At 32.2% G+C, this 19,462-nt stretch overlaps 1 protein-coding gene across 15 annotated transcripts in view; it reads right to left on the reverse strand.

Annotated features, from left to right (window-relative positions):
* DCDC1 (doublecortin domain containing 1) overlaps positions 1-19,462 on the reverse strand; it is a 358,252-nt gene that overhangs the window by 320,868 nt on the left and 17,922 nt on the right. For 14 of the 15 annotated variants that reach the window (XR_004950812.1, XR_004950813.1, XR_001598079.2 and 11 more), the window contains 3 exons: positions 6,565-6,834; positions 5,245-5,401; positions 4,604-4,766 (listed from right to left, as the gene is read on the reverse strand). Coding sequence is in view for 11 of the 15 variants with exons in the window: in XM_036220546.1 (XP_036076439.1) it covers positions 4,604-4,766; positions 5,245-5,401; positions 6,565-6,834 (590 nt within the window). In the remaining 4 variants the exon portion in view is untranslated. Of the gene's footprint in view, positions 1-4,603; positions 4,767-5,244; positions 5,402-6,564; positions 6,835-19,462 lie in introns of those variants that run through there. The other variant, XM_036220548.1, reaches the window with a different exon arrangement.

Raw genomic sequence — 19,462 nt, forward strand, 5'->3', positions numbered from 1 at the left:
TCTTGCAATTGTGTTTAGATTCACATCTATTTATATGCATTTATTTATAGGTTTAAAACTTTTGGAATCAGGAAATGTATAAAATATATTCCTGTAGATCTAGTCTCACTTCTAGATGTAGATAAAAGCAGCATGTGTTGTCTCAGAAGAGTTTTTTCTCAAATAATGTCATTTTCCTACTTTTGCATATATGCAGTTAAGCGGGAGATAGGATGGACAAATAATCTCACCTAATATGTATATTATTCAAACAATATGATAACAGGACATTTGGGAAAGCCCACCCTAACTCCTGTTGCAGCTGCCCAAATTAAGTAGTGGTCATGCTATAGGTGAGATCCAGCAGCAAAGAATGTGTGATGTGGGTAGTGGGTCACTTCTTGAAACTTGTGCTTTTAACACAACTGTTTAAAAATCAACAAAATCAGGAGACATATAATGGAACAGAATATAATGCATGAATCGGGTTCATTAAATTAATGCATCTTTTGAAAAACAAAGTATGACAGAACATTTCATTATTGACGCAGATACGAGAAAAAGTGTTATGCTGCTATTTATAATGTGTCTCGTGTGTCGTAGAATTGAAATATTTCCAAATCATCAATAATTAAAATGATGAGAATCCATCATTGCACTGACATTTACTTCTACATGAAAAGATAGCCTATTTTAAATGTGCTCACACATATTCTTGTCAATCACAAGCTGTCACAGCAAATTATTTCATTTTGTAGAATCACATGGCAGTTAGCAGAAAATCTCTAGGTTTAAATTTAGATCTTAGGTGTAATATCAAGAACTCTTTTCATGAATTTTTTTCCTGTGATTACATCTTTACAATACAGTATATAAAAGATGTAAAATCTTATTTATAATACTCACTTACGCTTCTGGTGAACAAAACTCAGGACTGAAATGAATCATTGTAAATGATAACTCTGAAAGCTAAATAGTAGAATAGGAAATATATGGGAGAGATGAAAATTAAAACTAAAAAATTTTTTTAAACAATGGGAGTTCCATACAGTGGAAATTTGCCCTAATGAATTAGGTCCAAACAGTTTTTTTCTCCCTTCACCTTCTTTAATCGCAGGGTGTAAACCATTTCTTAAGCTAGGTTTTCATTGCTTGCAGCACCTAGCTGCAAGGAGCTGAAAGTAAAGGAGCTGAACTCTTATAAACCCTATGAATCTGATGCAAAAATTTTCACCGTGCCACTATTAAGCAGAAGATTCAGGAAACTGTGGATATAACCTAAACTATATGACCATAAATCTGAAAACTTTTAAATGCCTTTCCAAACAATTCATTAACTGCATCTTCACAATTCTAGCAGAATCATTAATAAATTTCAGAATCTCCCAATGGCAGAATTATAAGACCTAATAAGAGTTGACCTTCATCAATAATCTTTATAAAAAATATTTCTATTTTTCCTATACACAATTAATCTTACTACTTAGCATTCAACTTCAAAATGTAAGAATTATTCTAATATTGCTTTTCAACAGGGAAGGCTTCATGTCAGCCTTGACCTTGGCCTGATCTCTATATAAAAGCTTTGTGTTTCGAAGTATGTGATGAATAGCTCTCTGGCTTTCTATTAAATCTAGTGCCACTGGTTGTCAACGGTAATTCTCAAAAGAGGTAGTGAAGTAGTTTAATATCAGAGATGATCTGTACATATTTTTCTTTAGTAAATCTGGAAATAGTTCTAAATAAGGTAATTTTTACTATCTATAACTGCTTTTGCAAAAAATAAGAAAACAATGAAGTATGGAAATATAATTGCCAAAATATACATAAACTTATTTCACCTAACTGTGCCAGAAATAAAGTAAATTTTCCTTTGGATAACCCATTTGATTTATATTGTTGAACAGTATTCTCAGTTTTACAGATTTATAATTTATTTGCCTGGTTTAAGGTCCTTAAAGACCAGGGCTTCTATCCCTATCCTAGGACTACATATAATGTAAATGATAAATATTCACTGGCTTAAATTTAAATTAAATTGAGTTAAGTTTAATTAAAATCAGAGATGAATAAATAATGATAAAAAAGAAATCAGACTATGAGACCCTTTTTTCACCTGTCTCTGATCTAGCCTTGTACCTAGAACACAGTAGGCTGTCAGTGAAAGTTTGCTCAGTGAATGAAAATCAGTATATTAAAATAATGACAAGGTACTGACCCTAATACCTGTTGGTTAATTGTACATAAAATATTCATGCTCATTTAGAAAGATAAAAGAGTAACACCAATTCTGTCAACTGTTATACTCCTATTTACCTTTAAAATGTTCAATTTTCTAACTTCTGAGAATGCCTCTTTACTCTAAATGTCTACCACCTTCAACACTATTGCACATTTTATTTTTATTGTATACTAATGAAAACAAGTTGGCAAATTTTTGATTTACCTATAAGACACATGCAAGAAAGGTAATTTTAACTTGATTTGAAAACATGTATGTGACATATGTATGAAAGATGTATATATGTATGATGTATATACATATATATGAAATCTCCCCACATCCCTCTTAAATTATCTAAATCAAGTTGTACATATACATTATCACATATATATACACACATGTATATATTTATAATATTTTACATTTATATTCTTAATGTTCTGAAAGAAACCAAATATTAGTCTTTAGGCTTATCTACAAGCTTAGTGTAGATGAGTGGCTTTTTCCCCATTATACTTATCCTAAGTCTTTTTAATGGACATGTGATATGCTAGTCTGTGTCCAAGCTCACCTACAATTTCTTTTCTCAAAAGACAAGGCACATCTGCCACCTGCTCTATTCCGTGTCCCAGCAACAACTGTCGAGCAGCATAAAGATTGATTATCAGTCAAAAACCATTGCACAACACCAGATTTTGGTGGGTTAAGCTTGCTGATCCAGCAAGAGATGGTGTGAAATTTTCAGGAGTGTGTGCCAACATTTTGGTGCTAAAAGAACAGCAGTGCATGTCACAGTGAAACATAGCCAAAGATATGCAGACAAAGCAGAGAAGTTTTTTTGTTCTGGACTTGGCTTTAAAAAGGATAAAAGAGACAACAAAAAGTAGGAGGAAATTAGTTTGTACATTTAAAAATCATCCACCAAGCTTAGTCATGTGTATAACATTGTTATTTTTGGCATACATGTCCAGGAAATTTTCAAGAAGCTTGGCTATAAATAATTTTTATATATCTCTTCCACAATACCATTATCATATGAAAGGCAAGTATTTCTTATTAAAAAAATAATAATCAAGGATCTTAAGAAAGCACTCATTCCTTAAATATCTGAATATAAAAAAAACACACACACACACACAGAGAAACATTTACCTACAATGACTCATGTTTATATACAATTATTCAATGCATATAAAATAAAGGCAGCCATATTTAAAGCTAAAGCAAAATTTAAAAAATACATGGGTCTACACTATCTCATAGGTAATTTTTACTGAGTTTTATAGCAACAAGTTTCTTTATAAGGACCAAAATACCCTAAATTTTCTATTGAATTCAAATTATTTCTGATGATCAAGCATTATCAAAGAGACAGAAACCATAGTATTATTCTATATAAAACTAATAGAGAAAGAATTTTCATCACCTCATCTGTAATGAACTCCAGAATTACTTTGCTGCTTCTTATGCAGTTACTGCCTAGACCTGCCTTTGGTTGACCAGCTTTATAGCAGTTGCATGGAAAAAGAAAAATATTTCAAATAAGGTATAAAAAGCATAGGGGAGTGCGTCAGTTAGGTACAGTAAATGTGTATGGCAAAGTTCATGTCATTTAAATGTAATTATCATATACAGGACTTGGTAACAGACTCTGGGTGTGACATGTATGAAATGTATTCTTTACAACTAAAGAAAGAAAAACGTTTGCTTTTTATTTCAGAAAATCTCAACATGTCTGAAATGTTAAAAACAATGCACTTTTTAAAAAAGGCCTTACCTGTAAATATGTCTAAAATATTATATATTTATATTTTGTATATAATTTATATTATTTATATCATGTATATATAAATATACATACATTTCAAGAATTTTAAAAAGTCAAGCTGCAGCATTTACCTTATGAAAAATTTTATTAGGAAAATTATATGTATATAAGAATTTTATATTTATTACTGGCCACATTTTCATAATTATGTTAATGCCATCTGAAAAAAGACCAATAGTGTAAATGAATAAATGATACTTGAAACTTTGAACTATTTTCTTAGATAATAAGTCTAATGAATTATATCTGTTGGGTGTCACAGAAACTAAACAGAAAATTCAATAATCTCTGATTTAATTTATTATATTTTCACCATTTAACCTCCTGCAGGCTCCCTAATGTCTATTCAGATCTATATTAAATTAAGCGCCAATGCTAATGAAGGGCAATAAACGTGGCTGTCAGTGGATTTTTCTTTCATTAAGCACATTATCCTCTTACTGAGCTGTAAATGCGTAAACATTAGTTTTGTTAAACCATGCAAAAAAGACAGGATGAAAATCATTTTTTAATTGCACCCCTTAAGGAATTTACTGTATGTGGGGGTAGGGTATTTTGTTTTTCTTTTTTACCTTTAATTTTTTTGAATGGATCTAAAAAGGGTTCTCCCATTGAAACATAAACATCGGCTTCAAGTGGTATATCATCAGGTTCGAGGGCTTCAGTGCCGTTTGCCAAGAACACTCTTCGTGCGGCCATGTTCAGATTTAGCTTTTCCGTGCACTCCTCCAGCAACTAGAAGAAAGCAAGAGGTAAGAGAAAGTGATTTACAACAAAGGAAGCAACACATTTCCAAGAAACAAAAGGTGCTAACAATCAAAATAGAAACTCACTGATTCATTTGCCAGAGTTAAGTAACTTAAGTAACTCCACCAATAGAGTTATTTTCTGGCAGTTGAAAACAAATAGAAGATAAATCACAGCACCAAGAATATCTAATGATTATCTAATTTTAGCCCTTAAATGTTCTCTCAGTTTAATAACCCTACAAGATATAAAGCTATTATATCTGTTCAATTAAACATACAACTTATATATTGATAAAAAAAAGGAGTGAAATAAATGTCTGTGATATCTATGTACATGTAAGCAATTTACAGATTCATATTAGCAAAGAAAATTTTAACACAACAAATGCCATCTTTCTCATCTTTTATATTATAAAGAGAGTAAGAGAAGAAATAAACATTGAAAATTTTTGAACACTAGTTACCAAGGTAATGGTTGGTACAGTAACTTTGGCAAAGATTGTTCTAGATCCATTTTTGTAAGCTGTTACTCTAATCACTCTGGGTTGAAGTTTGTGTCTTTGAGACAATCTATGCCAATTCTGGGCCGATCGAAATTTCAAAGAGGAGAACTCTGCAACTCTGAAGGAAAAAAACACACAAAAATTGGTGCAAATTAATTAGTAAAAACATTTAAAGATATTATCCTATATTTTTAGATGTAAACTCTAATGATTGTTCCTAAGTATTCTTCAAAAAAGCTTTTAATGGGATATGATTGTCTACATTTACTTACATATTGAAAAATACTTAATACAGAATAAGTTTACCAAAACTATTCATGTAAAACATATTTCTAAATGAATCATTTTTTCATTTTGCTTATAAAATATTTGAACACTCATTTTAAAACTATATTTATATATTAATTACTTTGATAGAAAGCAAAACAATAGTAATATAATCTTAAGATCATGAAACAGTAAATGGTGACTCTTTTCCCTTAAATTTTCATGTTTATCAAACTTCTTTGATTTTTTAAAAAAAGATTTGAAATGCAAATAGATTGTAAACTAATTTTTTTTACTCTAAAGTTAATTGTGATTGCTTTCATTTCAAATTGTTTGGGGCCAGTAAGAAAAAACAGTTCTAAGTTTTGTGGGTTTAGTTAAAACCAGTGTCAATCCTTAATATTTTCTTAGCAAAAGTACATGGTAAACAACTAACATCAAATTTTTTACTTCAGAATTCTCTAACTAACCTTGTTAATTCTTAATGCCAGAGGTAGAAAATAAGCATTTTAAAATAAAAAATTCAGTATCATTAAAAATCACAATATATCCACCCAGTCAAACATATGAAAATAATAGGATTATCAGTTTCTTAGGTTAACTGTTTATGATAACAATCTTGATGTAAAAACAGGTAAAATGTGAGTTCATTTCAATTCAATTTTATTTTGAAATACTGGTTAACTATCAAAAGTATGCATTTCTATTTTTAAACAAGTATCTGGTAAGCAGATATTTCATGGCCCTAGCCTGATTCTGCTTCAAATATTCTTTTCAGAATTTCATATTATCCAGATTGAAGTGTATTCCATGTGTTCCCCAAGTGTAATTAGCTACATTCTACTCTGGTGCTTTTGGGTGGAGGGTGGGGGGAGCAAAACAGAAACAAAACCCTAGAGATAGAGAGGTGTTACATTTTAATGTCTGAAATAGTCAACTGAATCACTACAAATTCTGCTCAAAGGAAAAAGCTTCAACAGTCAGTTAAAAAGAACAGAGAACAGCTTTGATTACCTCAGTTGACCCACCGGAGCACTGACAGGTCTGTTTCTCTTGGAAGTAGATATAAAACAAGAATTGTTTTTACTGTTTGATTTGTAGCTATCTGAGTCTGATATTTCATCATGGCTATGATCTGATGCTGTTTGATGTGTGGAGCAATCTTGAAGTCCTGACCCTTCTGATACTGCTGTTGAATGCAAAAGTCTGTTGGGGCCAAACTGAGGCTGCAAATAATCTTCAGTAGTTTTAATAACTGCTTTTGCCTGAGATGGCAGAAACTCCCTGAAAGAAACAAAGCATGAAAGAATACAGTGAACTGATTTGTAATCACTTATTAACAACTACCACATAATAACTAGTTCTGCACTATATGCTAGACAAAATAGTACACACTTACCCATTATTTTAATTCTTACAATATCTCTGGAAAGTAGGTACTATTTTTATCCCCATTTTACAGATTTAAGAGATTGGGGATCGGAGAGGCTAATTAACTTACCCAAGTTCAAATAATCAGTAAGTTGAAAGGATGGGAAATTGAACCTAAACTTCTCTTAAAAGAAAATCCCATTCATAACCATGAAACTTAATTACTTACTTATAGACTTATTGACACAATGTAAATAAAATTTTTAAATTCTTAGATTCATTTATTAAACACAACTACTCTAAGTATTAGGAAATACAGAAGAGATGCGGTTCCTACCCTTGAGAAACTTGCAAACTAACTCCTAGTAAAGAGAGAACATATGTTAAGTAAACCGCTTAGAAGTATGGATATTTATTAACTTTAAATGAAAAAAAAAAATTTCTTGAAGGTAAACTTATGTAGGCTGGAATAAAGCTGGTACAAGCTTCAGAGCAGATATGAGATCAGTGTGACTAACTCAACCTGATTTGCTCAGGATTATCTTGGCTTTGGCACTGAAAGTCACACATTTGAGAATCAGGTGATACAGCTTATTACCAGGACACACAGAAAGCTAAGAATGTAAAACCACTTCAGGAGAGTATAAAGAGAATTAAAGAACTATTCATTGCTCTCCAAAATATACTAGTGACTGAAGAACAACTCTAGTAGACTGCCACATTTTTTGACTCAGCAACTGCATCTTTCCTGAGTCTATCTGCTTCCTTTTCCTGTATCATTATTTTCTAACCTACCTTTAACCTCCTCCTCACTCTCGTGGCTTCTGTTAACTGCCTCTATGTGTTCCCCCATTTTTATACCACATTACTTTCTTCAGACTCTTTCTGCATGACTCACATTCAATTCTCCCAAAAGTTTAATTTCATCACTACCCAGTATAGGACACTCCTGTTGGGTAGAACTCTCATGCTAGGTGAACTCCTATGCCTCTGGCAAGACAGGATGGGAAAATACCCATCATTGGGTCCCAAAAAAACTATGGATAGGGCAGCAGAATGATAAGGTACAGAGAAGTTAGAGTAAGATGGGCTTTTGGATTCCTCCTGAAGGAGAAACACATAATTAGCAGGGACTTGTTTGGCCTACCCAGTATACTGAGATAAGCAGAGACACTATATATTGATTGATTGAAAAAGTACTCACTGAAATATATCACACAATTGAAATTAGTACCAAGTGTTTTTAAATTTAACATCTACTCAAAGGCTATTATGATTCTTCTGATTATTTTGATATTAGTCATTCACTTCTAATCATAAATAAACAGAAAATGTAATATTGCAATTGTAAGCCCAATCTTGAACCATTTGGCCCAATAGTTTATTGTTAGTGTTGGCCCCAAGGGATGTGGATAGCAAGGCAAGATTGTCCTTATTAACGCCAACACTTTCAGAGTGAAAAAATAACCAGAATGATAATTCTATCATTGTAATACAGGACTTTATTCCCCCATCAAAAGCATCCCCCTTCATGTTCTGAGTCAGCAAAGTGGCGCATTATAAATTCCTAAAAGTATCCTCCAACTGTCTATAAAAATTGTTGGTAGGAGTCACAGCTGTTTCATCTCGCCTCTTCACTGCTGCCACTGCCCATCACAAGAACAAAGAGGTCCATGAGAAGGTGCTACTGTGTAGAGTTTCCAAAGATTCCAGTGCTTGGGATGCCATAATAGTTTAGTACAGGGGTGTAGAGAAGAGGCAACTCTCCAACCCCATTCTATACTAGGTCACCTGGACACCAAAGCAGCTCAGATTGTAGGCAGAGTCCCAAAGAGTCTTCCTTGAACAGTTCCATCAGCTCTTAATCCTTACCTGATCAATTACAGGTACTCTAATCCATAGATACTCTAATCCAGTCTACAAGCCAGATATGAAATAAATGGTATATTATATTGATGATGATGATGATAATAATAATAATAGCTTATAACTACTTAGCACTTATTATGACAGTCACTGTTCTAAGCACTTTACTTATATTTTTCATTTAACCTTCAAACAGCCCTATATTATTTCCCACTTTTATAGATGAGTAAACTGAAGGTTTAAGTAATTTGCTAAAGGTCACGCAGCAGGCAGGTATCAGAGACGTGATTTAAATTCAGGTAGTTTGGTTACACAATTTCTGCACTTAACCATCATCTATAATCTCATTCTCATTAACCCTAAAACTTCCTTATTTTCTATTTGTTAGAAAATTGACATTTCTTCTAAAAGGGCTCAGGAAAACAAATAGCTAAAAGAAGGGAAACTGAAATTTGGAAAATGGGAGGGTCATGGGATGGTTAGCAAAGGAGCTAGATCTACATTAGCTTGTTAGTTAACATTGCTCTAATATTTGGATGGCATTGAAATCACCATAATTGTGGTCTCCTTATTTTTCTTTCTCTTGTTTCTTCCCACTTTTTTTCTTTGAAAGATCCTTTTTCCCCTCTGCAAAAATCTTAGAAACCCCATGACATTCAGATTTATTAAAGTGAACTTCCCTTCACCTCTAGATTTATACATAGCTTAATAGTTATCTTCTTCTCAAAGGCAGTTTTGCCTTTTGAGAATTTAGCCCATTTATATTTACTGTATACTCACATCAAGTAATCTCCTTCACCAAGACAGTCTTTGTCTTTTAATTGAAAATTTAGCCTGTAATCTTATGATTTGTTTTCTATTCTTTCCTATCTGTTCTGTTCTTTTTTATCTTAGAATAAATAATAAATAATAATTTGTATACTATTTTATTTCCCTTATATTATTAGGTTGTATGCCATATACTGTTTATTTTTAGTGGTAATACTATATATTACAATATGAATCCTTGTCTTATTGAAGTTTAATATAAATTACTAATTTATTATTTTCCAGACAATGCAAGAACCTTTGAACACATCTTAGCTACTTGCTGCACTTATCTTTCATAGCATCTGATTTTGTGCAGGGAGCTTAGCTCCAAAATTCTGCCTTGCATGGGCTTAAGGCTTTGCAACCAGTCCTTCCTGTGCTTCTTATGGATTATTAATTACATAAATTTTATACTATAATTTCTTTTTAAACCTACATTTTATTACAGCTGTATTTTTAAAAACTTACTAAGTTGTATGATAGTTTTCTTGAACTTTGTTTTTCCCCTAAATATTACCCTGACATTAAATTTAATTTAGTGCTATGGTCATTTTTATTCATTTGCCGATCTGTAGTTTCCATTGGATAGGTGTAGGATTCCCATGTGAATTCTGAAACCAATTGTTTTAGGAAATGGTCCTTTATCCTAAAAAATAAATTCACTTTGTCCTCACTTACTATTGAGGCTTTCTACCACATTCTGGAACCTGGGCTAATTTTATAACACAGATTTTACTTTTAATATTCAATGTTAGTCTTGTTATCTTGTCCTGGAAGTCTATGCTATGTCTCTACTGTAAACCTTTTATTCTATCTGTAAATACTTCTTATATACACAGAATTCAAGTAGCTCCTTCTTCAGTTAAGATTTCTATGATACCCTTGTATGTAGGAATGTACTTCCTTCCTGTGCATTGAAATCTGCCCTGGTATATTTGATAGCTGGAATCACTATATCTCATTCATTATTTTCTACCATCTAAAATGCTAGACCCCAATTTCTGTCAAATAATTCAATTCATCATTGTATTATTTCTTCTTTACCACTGGTATAAAAGCATTTTCTTTCAGCCCGAAAACAAAAATTCACTGTATTAGGCTGACACAACAACATCATTCACATTACTTCAGAAATACACCTTCTTAAAAAATATCTACCTATCAATCATCTATTTATTTATCTATATTAATTTTCTATTATTGTACAAAAAATTACCATAAACTTAATATCTTACAACAGCACCTATTTATTATTGCACAGTTTTTATATATCAGGAGTTGGGGCAATGCTTAGCTAGACCCTCTGCTCAGGATCGCAAAATGCTAAATTCAAGGTTCCAACTGGGGCCGCAGTCTCATCTGATGTTCAGGGTCTTCTTCCAAGCTCATTCAGGTTTTGTCAGAATTTAGTTCCTCATAGCCACAGAACTTATAGTGACTATCATCTTTGAAGCCAGCAGGAACTCACTTCTCTTTTCTGTCCCTGACCTCTAAACTCTCATTTAGGAGTTGCTCTGATTAGGTCAGGCTTATTCAGGATAATCTCCCATTTGATTAACTAGAAAACAACTGTTTATGTACCTTAACTACATCTGCAAAAATCTCCTTTGCCACATTATATAACCTAATTATGGGAGTAACATCCTATCATATTCATAATCCCACCCACACTCAAGAGGAGGGAATTACACCAAGAATAGGGAGATGATGGTGTTATGTGATTATTTACCCATGAAACTCATGTGTTTGAACTACATTCAAAGCAGAGACTGTTAAATGTGGTAGTGTGATATATCGATTTGACCCAGACATATTTTGTTTAGTCTTCACATTGTTTTTAGAAAAACTTTAAAATACAGAAAATTTTTGCATAAAATTCAAGCTCTATAGTTTCTCTTAAACAGTGACAAAATCCAGCATGGCCACAATTGGCAAATTTGAGTAGTGGCTTTTCTCTTTCAATTAGGTTTTGAGCTCCCAATTTGTCAAAAACTTTCCTACTCCCTATTATCTCAAACACAATTATGCCTGGTAGTTTTATCTTGTTTTTTTTTTTTTCTTTTAAGTATTTCCTGGCTTCATAGGAATTTCTTCATAAGATAATATGAAAAAAGCAAAATAAAATATATAGGTATGTAATTTGATATACATATGAAGGAAATTATAACAAAATATTAATAGGAATACTCCTTAGGTGAAAATATAGTTGACTTTATGATAGATAGATAGATAGATAGATAGATAGATAGATAGATAGATAGATAGATAAACCTCAGGTGTTCTCCTTTGAGAAGGATGGGAACGTGGTAGCATCTATCTGGATAATTTGATCCCTCTGTTATTACATCTTAAACTCTGTGCTAGTTTTATACCTGAATCTGGTAGTATTACTCTTTAATTAAGAGATCTATAGTATCCTTCTAAGAACATATGTTCATCTAACATTCTTCTCCTATGCAAATATTCTTTACCTTACTTGCACCCTAGAATCTTCATGTTATATTTCACATGAACTAGGAGGAGAGATGCTGCTTGACACAGGTAGTAAGCAGCAGAGAACGACACATGTTGCAATACCACAATAATATAGACAGGGTGGTGAACAATTAGCCTTGATGTATCATGTTCTTTTATTTTCCTGCAACATGGTTTTTATTTTCATTTTTGTCTTTATTGAAATATAATAGACAATTAGTTGCTTGAATTAACATTGTACAATTCAATGAGTTTTTTTTCTCACTTATATACCAGTTTCAGTTTTATAGCATGGTGATCAGAGATCCACATAACTCGCAAAGCAATGATCCCACCAAATCTAGTACCCTTCTTCTTGCTTACATATTTTTACAACATTAACCTTCTTCCCCTTGCTACACTCATCTCCATGTCTATTCTGTAACTATCCATTTGTACCTCTTAATCCCTTTGCCTTTCTTCATTGCCATGCCTCAACCTCCCTCACATCTAGTAGCCCTCTTAATTTTCTCTGTATCTATGAGTTTATTTCCACTTTTCTTGTTGTTGTTGATTTTGCTCTTTAGGTTGCATATGTACATGAAATCATGTGACATTTGTCTTTATCTGTCCCATTTCATTCAGCACAATACCTTCTAGGTTCAACAAAGCAATATCCTTTTCCATCCCCCTCCTTTTAGTCTGTGTGTACCTTTTAATTTGAAGTGTGTCTCTTGTAGGCAGCATATGGAGGGGTCTGGTTTTCTTATCCACTCTGTCTTTTAGTTGGAGCACTTACTTCTTTTCCATTTGAGGTACTTATTGATAGGAATGTAGTTGATACTGTTCCTTATTCCTGTTTTTGACACATGTTTTTTCTTCTTAAAGAAATCTCTTCAATATTTCCTATAATACTGGCTTGGTGGTGATAAATTCCTTTAGCTTATTTTTTGTCTGGGAAGCTCTTTATCTGTTCTTCAACTCTAAATGATAGCTTTGCTGGATAAAGTATCCTTGGTTGTAGATCCTGGGTCTTCATCACGTCAAATATTTTGTGCCAAGCCCTTCTGTCCTGCATAGTTTCTTTTGAGAAATCAGCTGCCAGTCTTATGGGTGCTCCCTTATAGGTAACTATCTGCTTTTCTCTTTCTGCTTTTAAGATTCTCTCTTCATATTTAATCTTTGTCATTTTAATTATGATGTGTCTTGGTGTGGGCCTCTTTGGATTCCTGGTTTTGGGCATTCTCTGAACTTCCTGGGGTTGTATGTCTATTTCCTTCACCAGGTTAGGGAAGTTTTCCATCATCATTTTTTTAAACAGCTGTTCAACATCTTGTTTTCCTTCTGGTATCCCAATGAGATGGATAATAGTATCCCATACTGCTTCTTGTTTCCTTTACAACTTTGATTTGGTCGCCAGAGGGATGAACAGAGCCTCTATCATCTACACCATTTTTTCCTCCTCCCTATTATCCATTTTTTATATAAAACTTAGATCCCCATATTTTTTCTGTAAAATTCTAATGTAATTACTTAAAGTTAAATTTTATCTGGTCTATGGCCACGCCACCCTGAACACGCCCGATCTCCTCTGATATCGGAAGCTAAGCAGGGTCAGGCCTATTTAGTATTTGGATAGGAGCGCACCTAAAAATGCCAAGTGCTTAGGCATTAAAAAAAAATCATCATCATTCAATACTGAAGGTATTTAATGTTATGTATCAAAGATTGTGATGGGAAAATCCAAAGTGGAACCAAAAAAAAATGCTTTGAGATTATAATGCATTAATATTAATATTAATTACTTCCTAAAGCAGATATTTTAAAGAGAGGTGGGGGAAGGCATTCATTTGGATGTGAAAGTTCAGGTCTGTTTCTTTTAAACAGTATGAGCTACATTACTGCTGAGTTAGTTATTCTATTATTGAAAAAAAGATGATTTCTTTTAGCAATTTGAATAATTTATTAGAAATTAGGTCATAAAAAGATCAAAGAATAAATGTGGCTATGTGTGTCTATATGTATGTAAACTATATAAATTTATAAGAATTGTATGTATCCTTAGAGAAAGATGAATTAAAACATGTCAAAATTTAACCTGAACACAGAATGGATAAAAACTATCAGGTAATTAAAAATTATCAAACTTTAGGTAAATAAATCTTTTAAACAACTTCTACATGTGATACAGTGGATATGATAAACCACAAAATTACAAAGTCATATTAAGAAATGAAGTAAGCATTTATTCTTTTCTCAAACAGTACTATATCTTATCTACACATCAGGTTTTTACTATAATCAAACGGAGTGTCAGGGATAGATATTATACACTGTGGAATTTAACCCCTTGACATCCCAGACTTGTATTTAATTATGCTTTACTCTGTGATTTTATTGAATCTAATTTACATTTTTTGTTTCACAAAGCAATGACCAAGTAAAGATGTGAGGTTTAAACGTATAACAAAATATGCTCAGGAAGGAGTGTAGAAAAAGCAGATAAACTATAATAAGATTTAAGGGTATGATTCTAGTTATGAAAAATTTTTCTTCTAATTTGTTTTAATAGCACTAGTGAATCTTAGCAGCTTTTTACAGCAATTGGAGGAAAACTAATAAAGTCATATTTGTCAATCTCATATTCAAGGACTTCTACCAATTGACACTGCTCATTGCCCCCTGTAATATCCCTTAGCTATAACTGCACCACATTGCCTTCCGTAGTTCTAATCTGTATGCCTTTTTACTAATGGTGTTCACTCAACTGATCTCTACCCATTACTGTACACTTTTTCAATAAGTATTTAATAAATGTTAACCTGAACTTAGTGCTCACATTTTCCAGAATCCTCTTCCATAACAGTAATTATCTAGTAGGAGAGAGAAATGTTAAACAAATAGTTACTGACTGTGATTAATACTATGAAGGAAAAGTCTTGGTTACTATAAGGGGGAAATTCAAGAGTTAGGGGTATAGACAAGGCCTTAATAAAACTGTTCAAGCTGACAAGACACAAGAGAGGAGTTCAACCCAACAGATCCTAGTCAATCCTTATTCAAAATCATTCCCTCAGGTCCTGTGTATGAACTGGTACATTGTTTTGCATATTGTTATATTTGCTTTGTGAGTTGCTACATGCTTTCAGATCCCACTCTGCAAGGGTAAGATTCTTGTTTTATATATTTGACACTTCTACAGGAACTCAATCAATGATTGATATGCAAGATTATTCTTTGATAATTATGACATTGTGCAAAAATGTCACAAAAATGCTACTGACAGGAAACAAACCCAATTTAAGAAATAAAGTATAATAAAGCTCAAGCCAAGAGTTATGTCAGTGAATACTGATTTTATCTGTGTCATTCCCCCAATTTTTCCTTAGATAAAAAGAGTTATGTTTGAGGAATTGACTTCTTTATCTGCCCATGGAAGGTATCCCTGATCAGCACGAGTCGGTGAATCCTCAGTAACCTAACACCAATGATGGTAATTCATTTCCTTTTTCCCTTGCAGGTTAGACAATCAACTTGTGATCCAATTCTGGCCAATGAGACATGAGTAGAATTCTTCTGGGAAAAGGCTTTCTGCCTTAATAAAAAATAAATGTAAGTGATCAATTTGCAATTGATCCAATTTCTTTATTGGACATTGTTGAGTGAGCATGCGATGAACCATCTTGTGAATAGGAGGGGTGAAACCCAAGGACCTAGCCAATATTCTGAGGACAGCAGTGGGAAAGATACAAAGAGCCATTTCTTTGATAATACTGCTGAACCACTGAATTTAACCTTAGAATTGTCCTGAAGTTCTTGTTATGTGAGATAATGACTATTTCTCATTTTTAAAGTCACTTTCAATTGAATTTTCTGTTACTTTCTAATAGGAGCCTAACTCCTATTAGAAAGTAACAGTCAACTTTGTAATCATGTTTGCTTTACTTTAGTTTTTATTCAAAATCTTTACAAATTTTGAATAATTTTATAATGGGCGAAAACGTAAAATAGGGTGTTTTCTAAAAATTCTACCTTTCTTAATAAGAAACATTTCACTAGAAATGTCATCATAAGCATCAAATGACATAGAATTTATTATTTCCTCCCTTTCTGAAACACAAAGCATCTTTGGTGAGCTTAGATTTCTATGGCAGAATTCTGCATGTGGCTAATAATTCTATTCATAAGTAGGAAATGTGGCTACTTTGACAGATCATGGCTCAATAACAAACATGCAGGTCTAAGTTATCACACAGTTTGAATGTGAATTCAACAGCAGGATAATGACAGTTGCCAAGGATTTGTACTTGCTGTCGCTTCATACCAGTGTTGCCTGTCAAAATGTCTCCTTTTTTTATACAGAAGCCATAGAATTTTTATGGATAGCAATTACTTACAATATATAATGAAGTACATCAAATCTAACAACCACTCTTTAGCCCGTCATTATTTGGTAGTCTCTTTGTTAAATGTAGTCAACCATTTTCATCTAAATTATTTATTTATACCGTATATTTGACAAGCATATATTTCTCGCTTTATATTCTTATGGCATTTAAACCTTCCTGAAGAGTTATTTTTTTTTAATATTGTCATTTGTAAAACTTATCTTTATCCTATTACCATTTTAATAGTAATTAAACTCTCTAATTGGAATAAATACAAATAAGAAAATGTAAACATAAAGGAAAACGACCTAAAGTATATTCAATAATAAATCACCGGCTTAAAATACGGAAATGCAACCAACAAAAGAAATAACCTCACATGTTTTGTGAGTGTAAACTTGTATAAAATCTCTGGAGTACATAAAGTACAAAGATATATTAAACTTCATCCTACCTTTCCCTCAACTTGATAAAACAAATAACCTCTAAAGATATAAATTAACTTCCTACAACTCTTAGATAAAATGTTATTTATACATCATAGATAGTTAATAATAAAGTGAACGATTCCTTCATATTTTATTTCCAACACCAGAAGAAACTATAATTCTAGTCTGGCCTAGAAATGTTAGTGAGGGTATCCCAGTTGCAAAGCAATTTTTTGGTTATTTTATAATACAAGTTAAATTTTTACTTACAATTCAATGACTGAATAATAACCAATGTATTATGTTCAAACTACATACCCTATAGGAGATATTTAATGTTTGTTAAGTTGAACTCATTTGCTTTTGCAAAAGGAAAATCTAAATAAGAACAATTTCTAAACTTTGTAAAGAACTCATCTGAGTATAGTATTGGGGCATAAACCATCCCACCAAAAGGAAAAAAAAAAGAATATTTCTGCTTATGCACATGTACAAAGGAATAAAAATAAGGTATATCTTAAATCTAAAATGTAGGAAAATTATAGATATTACATATAAATTTTCCAGAGGAAATTTAAATTTTCAAAAAGAAATGATTAGCTTTTTAACATTTTTAAAGGAAATAATATATTAATGTTTAGCTCTGTAGAATTTCTTTTTTAAAGCTTAAAGGAAAGTTTGAGAAAAATTATGTGTAACAGAGATTAAAAATGGTGGAGGTGTTGCCTTGCTTCATTCACTGCTCCTGCCCCCCCCCCCACTCCCTTCTTGCCGGCCCCCCTCACTCCCTATTAGTTCTATAGTGGGAACTAATAGCTCATGTTTGGAATGAGATTACTAAATTTAAACTGTCCCTAGAAAAAGTGCTATAACCAAATGTTTATATTTCAAAAAGAGCCTAAGACTCATTCTAATTAAAAATATCTAGGATATATTAGATTTTGTTAATCAATGTCACCTCAATAATTTTTAATAAAAAAAAAGTCCAAGATAACTAAGAAGACATAAAAAAGTGGGTGACTAGATAATGCATGGTTAGTCTCCTTGAAAGTAAGATTTGTCTATGAAAAAGTAACCCAGATAATCTATAACAAAAAATTTTGGTAATTCACTTTTAAAGCTGATCAAAGTCCTCATTTAATATAATAAAAATAATTTGTCTCCCCTCAGGGAACAAAAAGAGTTAGCTGAAATCAGGATTTAAAAAATACCGTAACTTCATATTCTAAAAATTTGAAATTACACCCTTAGATGATCATCAGCTAAAAATCATTAAAACAGAATATTGTATATGTGAGATAGCGATATTGTTTACAACATTCTCTGAATTTTAAAATGCAGTTTTAATTTGAAAATCTTCCACTTAGCATTTGAAAATACCTTCTATAAATAAGGCAGAAAAGCCCCTAAATACTTGTTACCAATAAGTAATACTTCCATCCATGTCTTAAAGCCTGATTCCATGTCCAGGTCACCTGGAATACATTAGACTGCAGCTGGGTAGGAAAAGTTTTCTATTGTGCTTCTTTCCTGGAAGTTACCACAGGAATGAGGCTAGACTTTTCCAGTCATCTGAGCTCCTAATGGGAAGTCATAAAAATGAGAAAATCAGACCTTTGACACAATATATTGAACTCATTTACACCATTGGTGATTAGTTTTCTTGGAGGAAGGATTCTGGTACAGCAGTTTTCACTCTGTTACAAACAAATGAAGCATAGAGTGATAGAGGAGAAACATTGAATGAATCCAAGAGAGAAAAAAAAGGGTAGGTGATTTAAATATAATAAAGAATAAATTAACAGCATCAGATAACAACATAAGAATAAAGTGACTGATCACCGTATCGTTACGATAAATGGATTTAATATATGTGTGTATATTTTTTAAATGTACTATGTGTTAATTAATGAAGAAAAGTACAGCCTCTGTGATATAAGTAGAGGAACAACAAACTGACTATGTTTTAATAATTATTTCTCATAAAAAGATCACAAAGATGGTAGAAGTAAAGTGGCAAGGAAAACAAGAATGAGACAAAAGAAGTTTTAACCTCAATTAGGGGGAAAATGTCTTTACTCAGAGAAAATTGCCTCTCTCGTAATCACAATACCAGCAGATTTTAGATTACCCTTAGCCTTTATGAACTTGACCCTTTACAGGTTGCAACTCATCATTTTATTTTATGAAAATAAAGGACCTCTGGGCATTGTCTTTGATTTTCCATTGAGTACCAAGAAGAGAATTACTTAATTTTCTAAGTACATCATAATCAAAGTTGATGGTCACAGGCAACGGTCACAGAAGTTAGGATTCAAAAAAATACAAATATGTTGAAACAAACTATAAAAAAAAGGAGGTCGGACAGTATCACAAGGAAGAAAGACTGATATATTTTTTAAAAGGACAAAAAAGTCAGACTCAGCATTAAACGAAGAAAATTAGAAAAAAGCAGGAACAAACTGAATAAATGAAATTAGTTATCTCTAACAGAAAAAAAAAATCTAAAAATGCATAAAAGATATTTAGAACGAAAAGTGAATGTAGTTCTATTTTTAAAAGAAAAATTGGTAAAAAATAATAATAATAATAATA

The sequence above is a fragment of the Rousettus aegyptiacus genome, unplaced genomic scaffold (assembly GCF_014176215.1).
Source record: "Rousettus aegyptiacus isolate mRouAeg1 unplaced genomic scaffold, mRouAeg1.p scaffold_m13_p_5, whole genome shotgun sequence".
In the NCBI taxonomy this organism is placed as follows: Eukaryota; Metazoa; Chordata; class Mammalia; order Chiroptera; family Pteropodidae; genus Rousettus; species Rousettus aegyptiacus.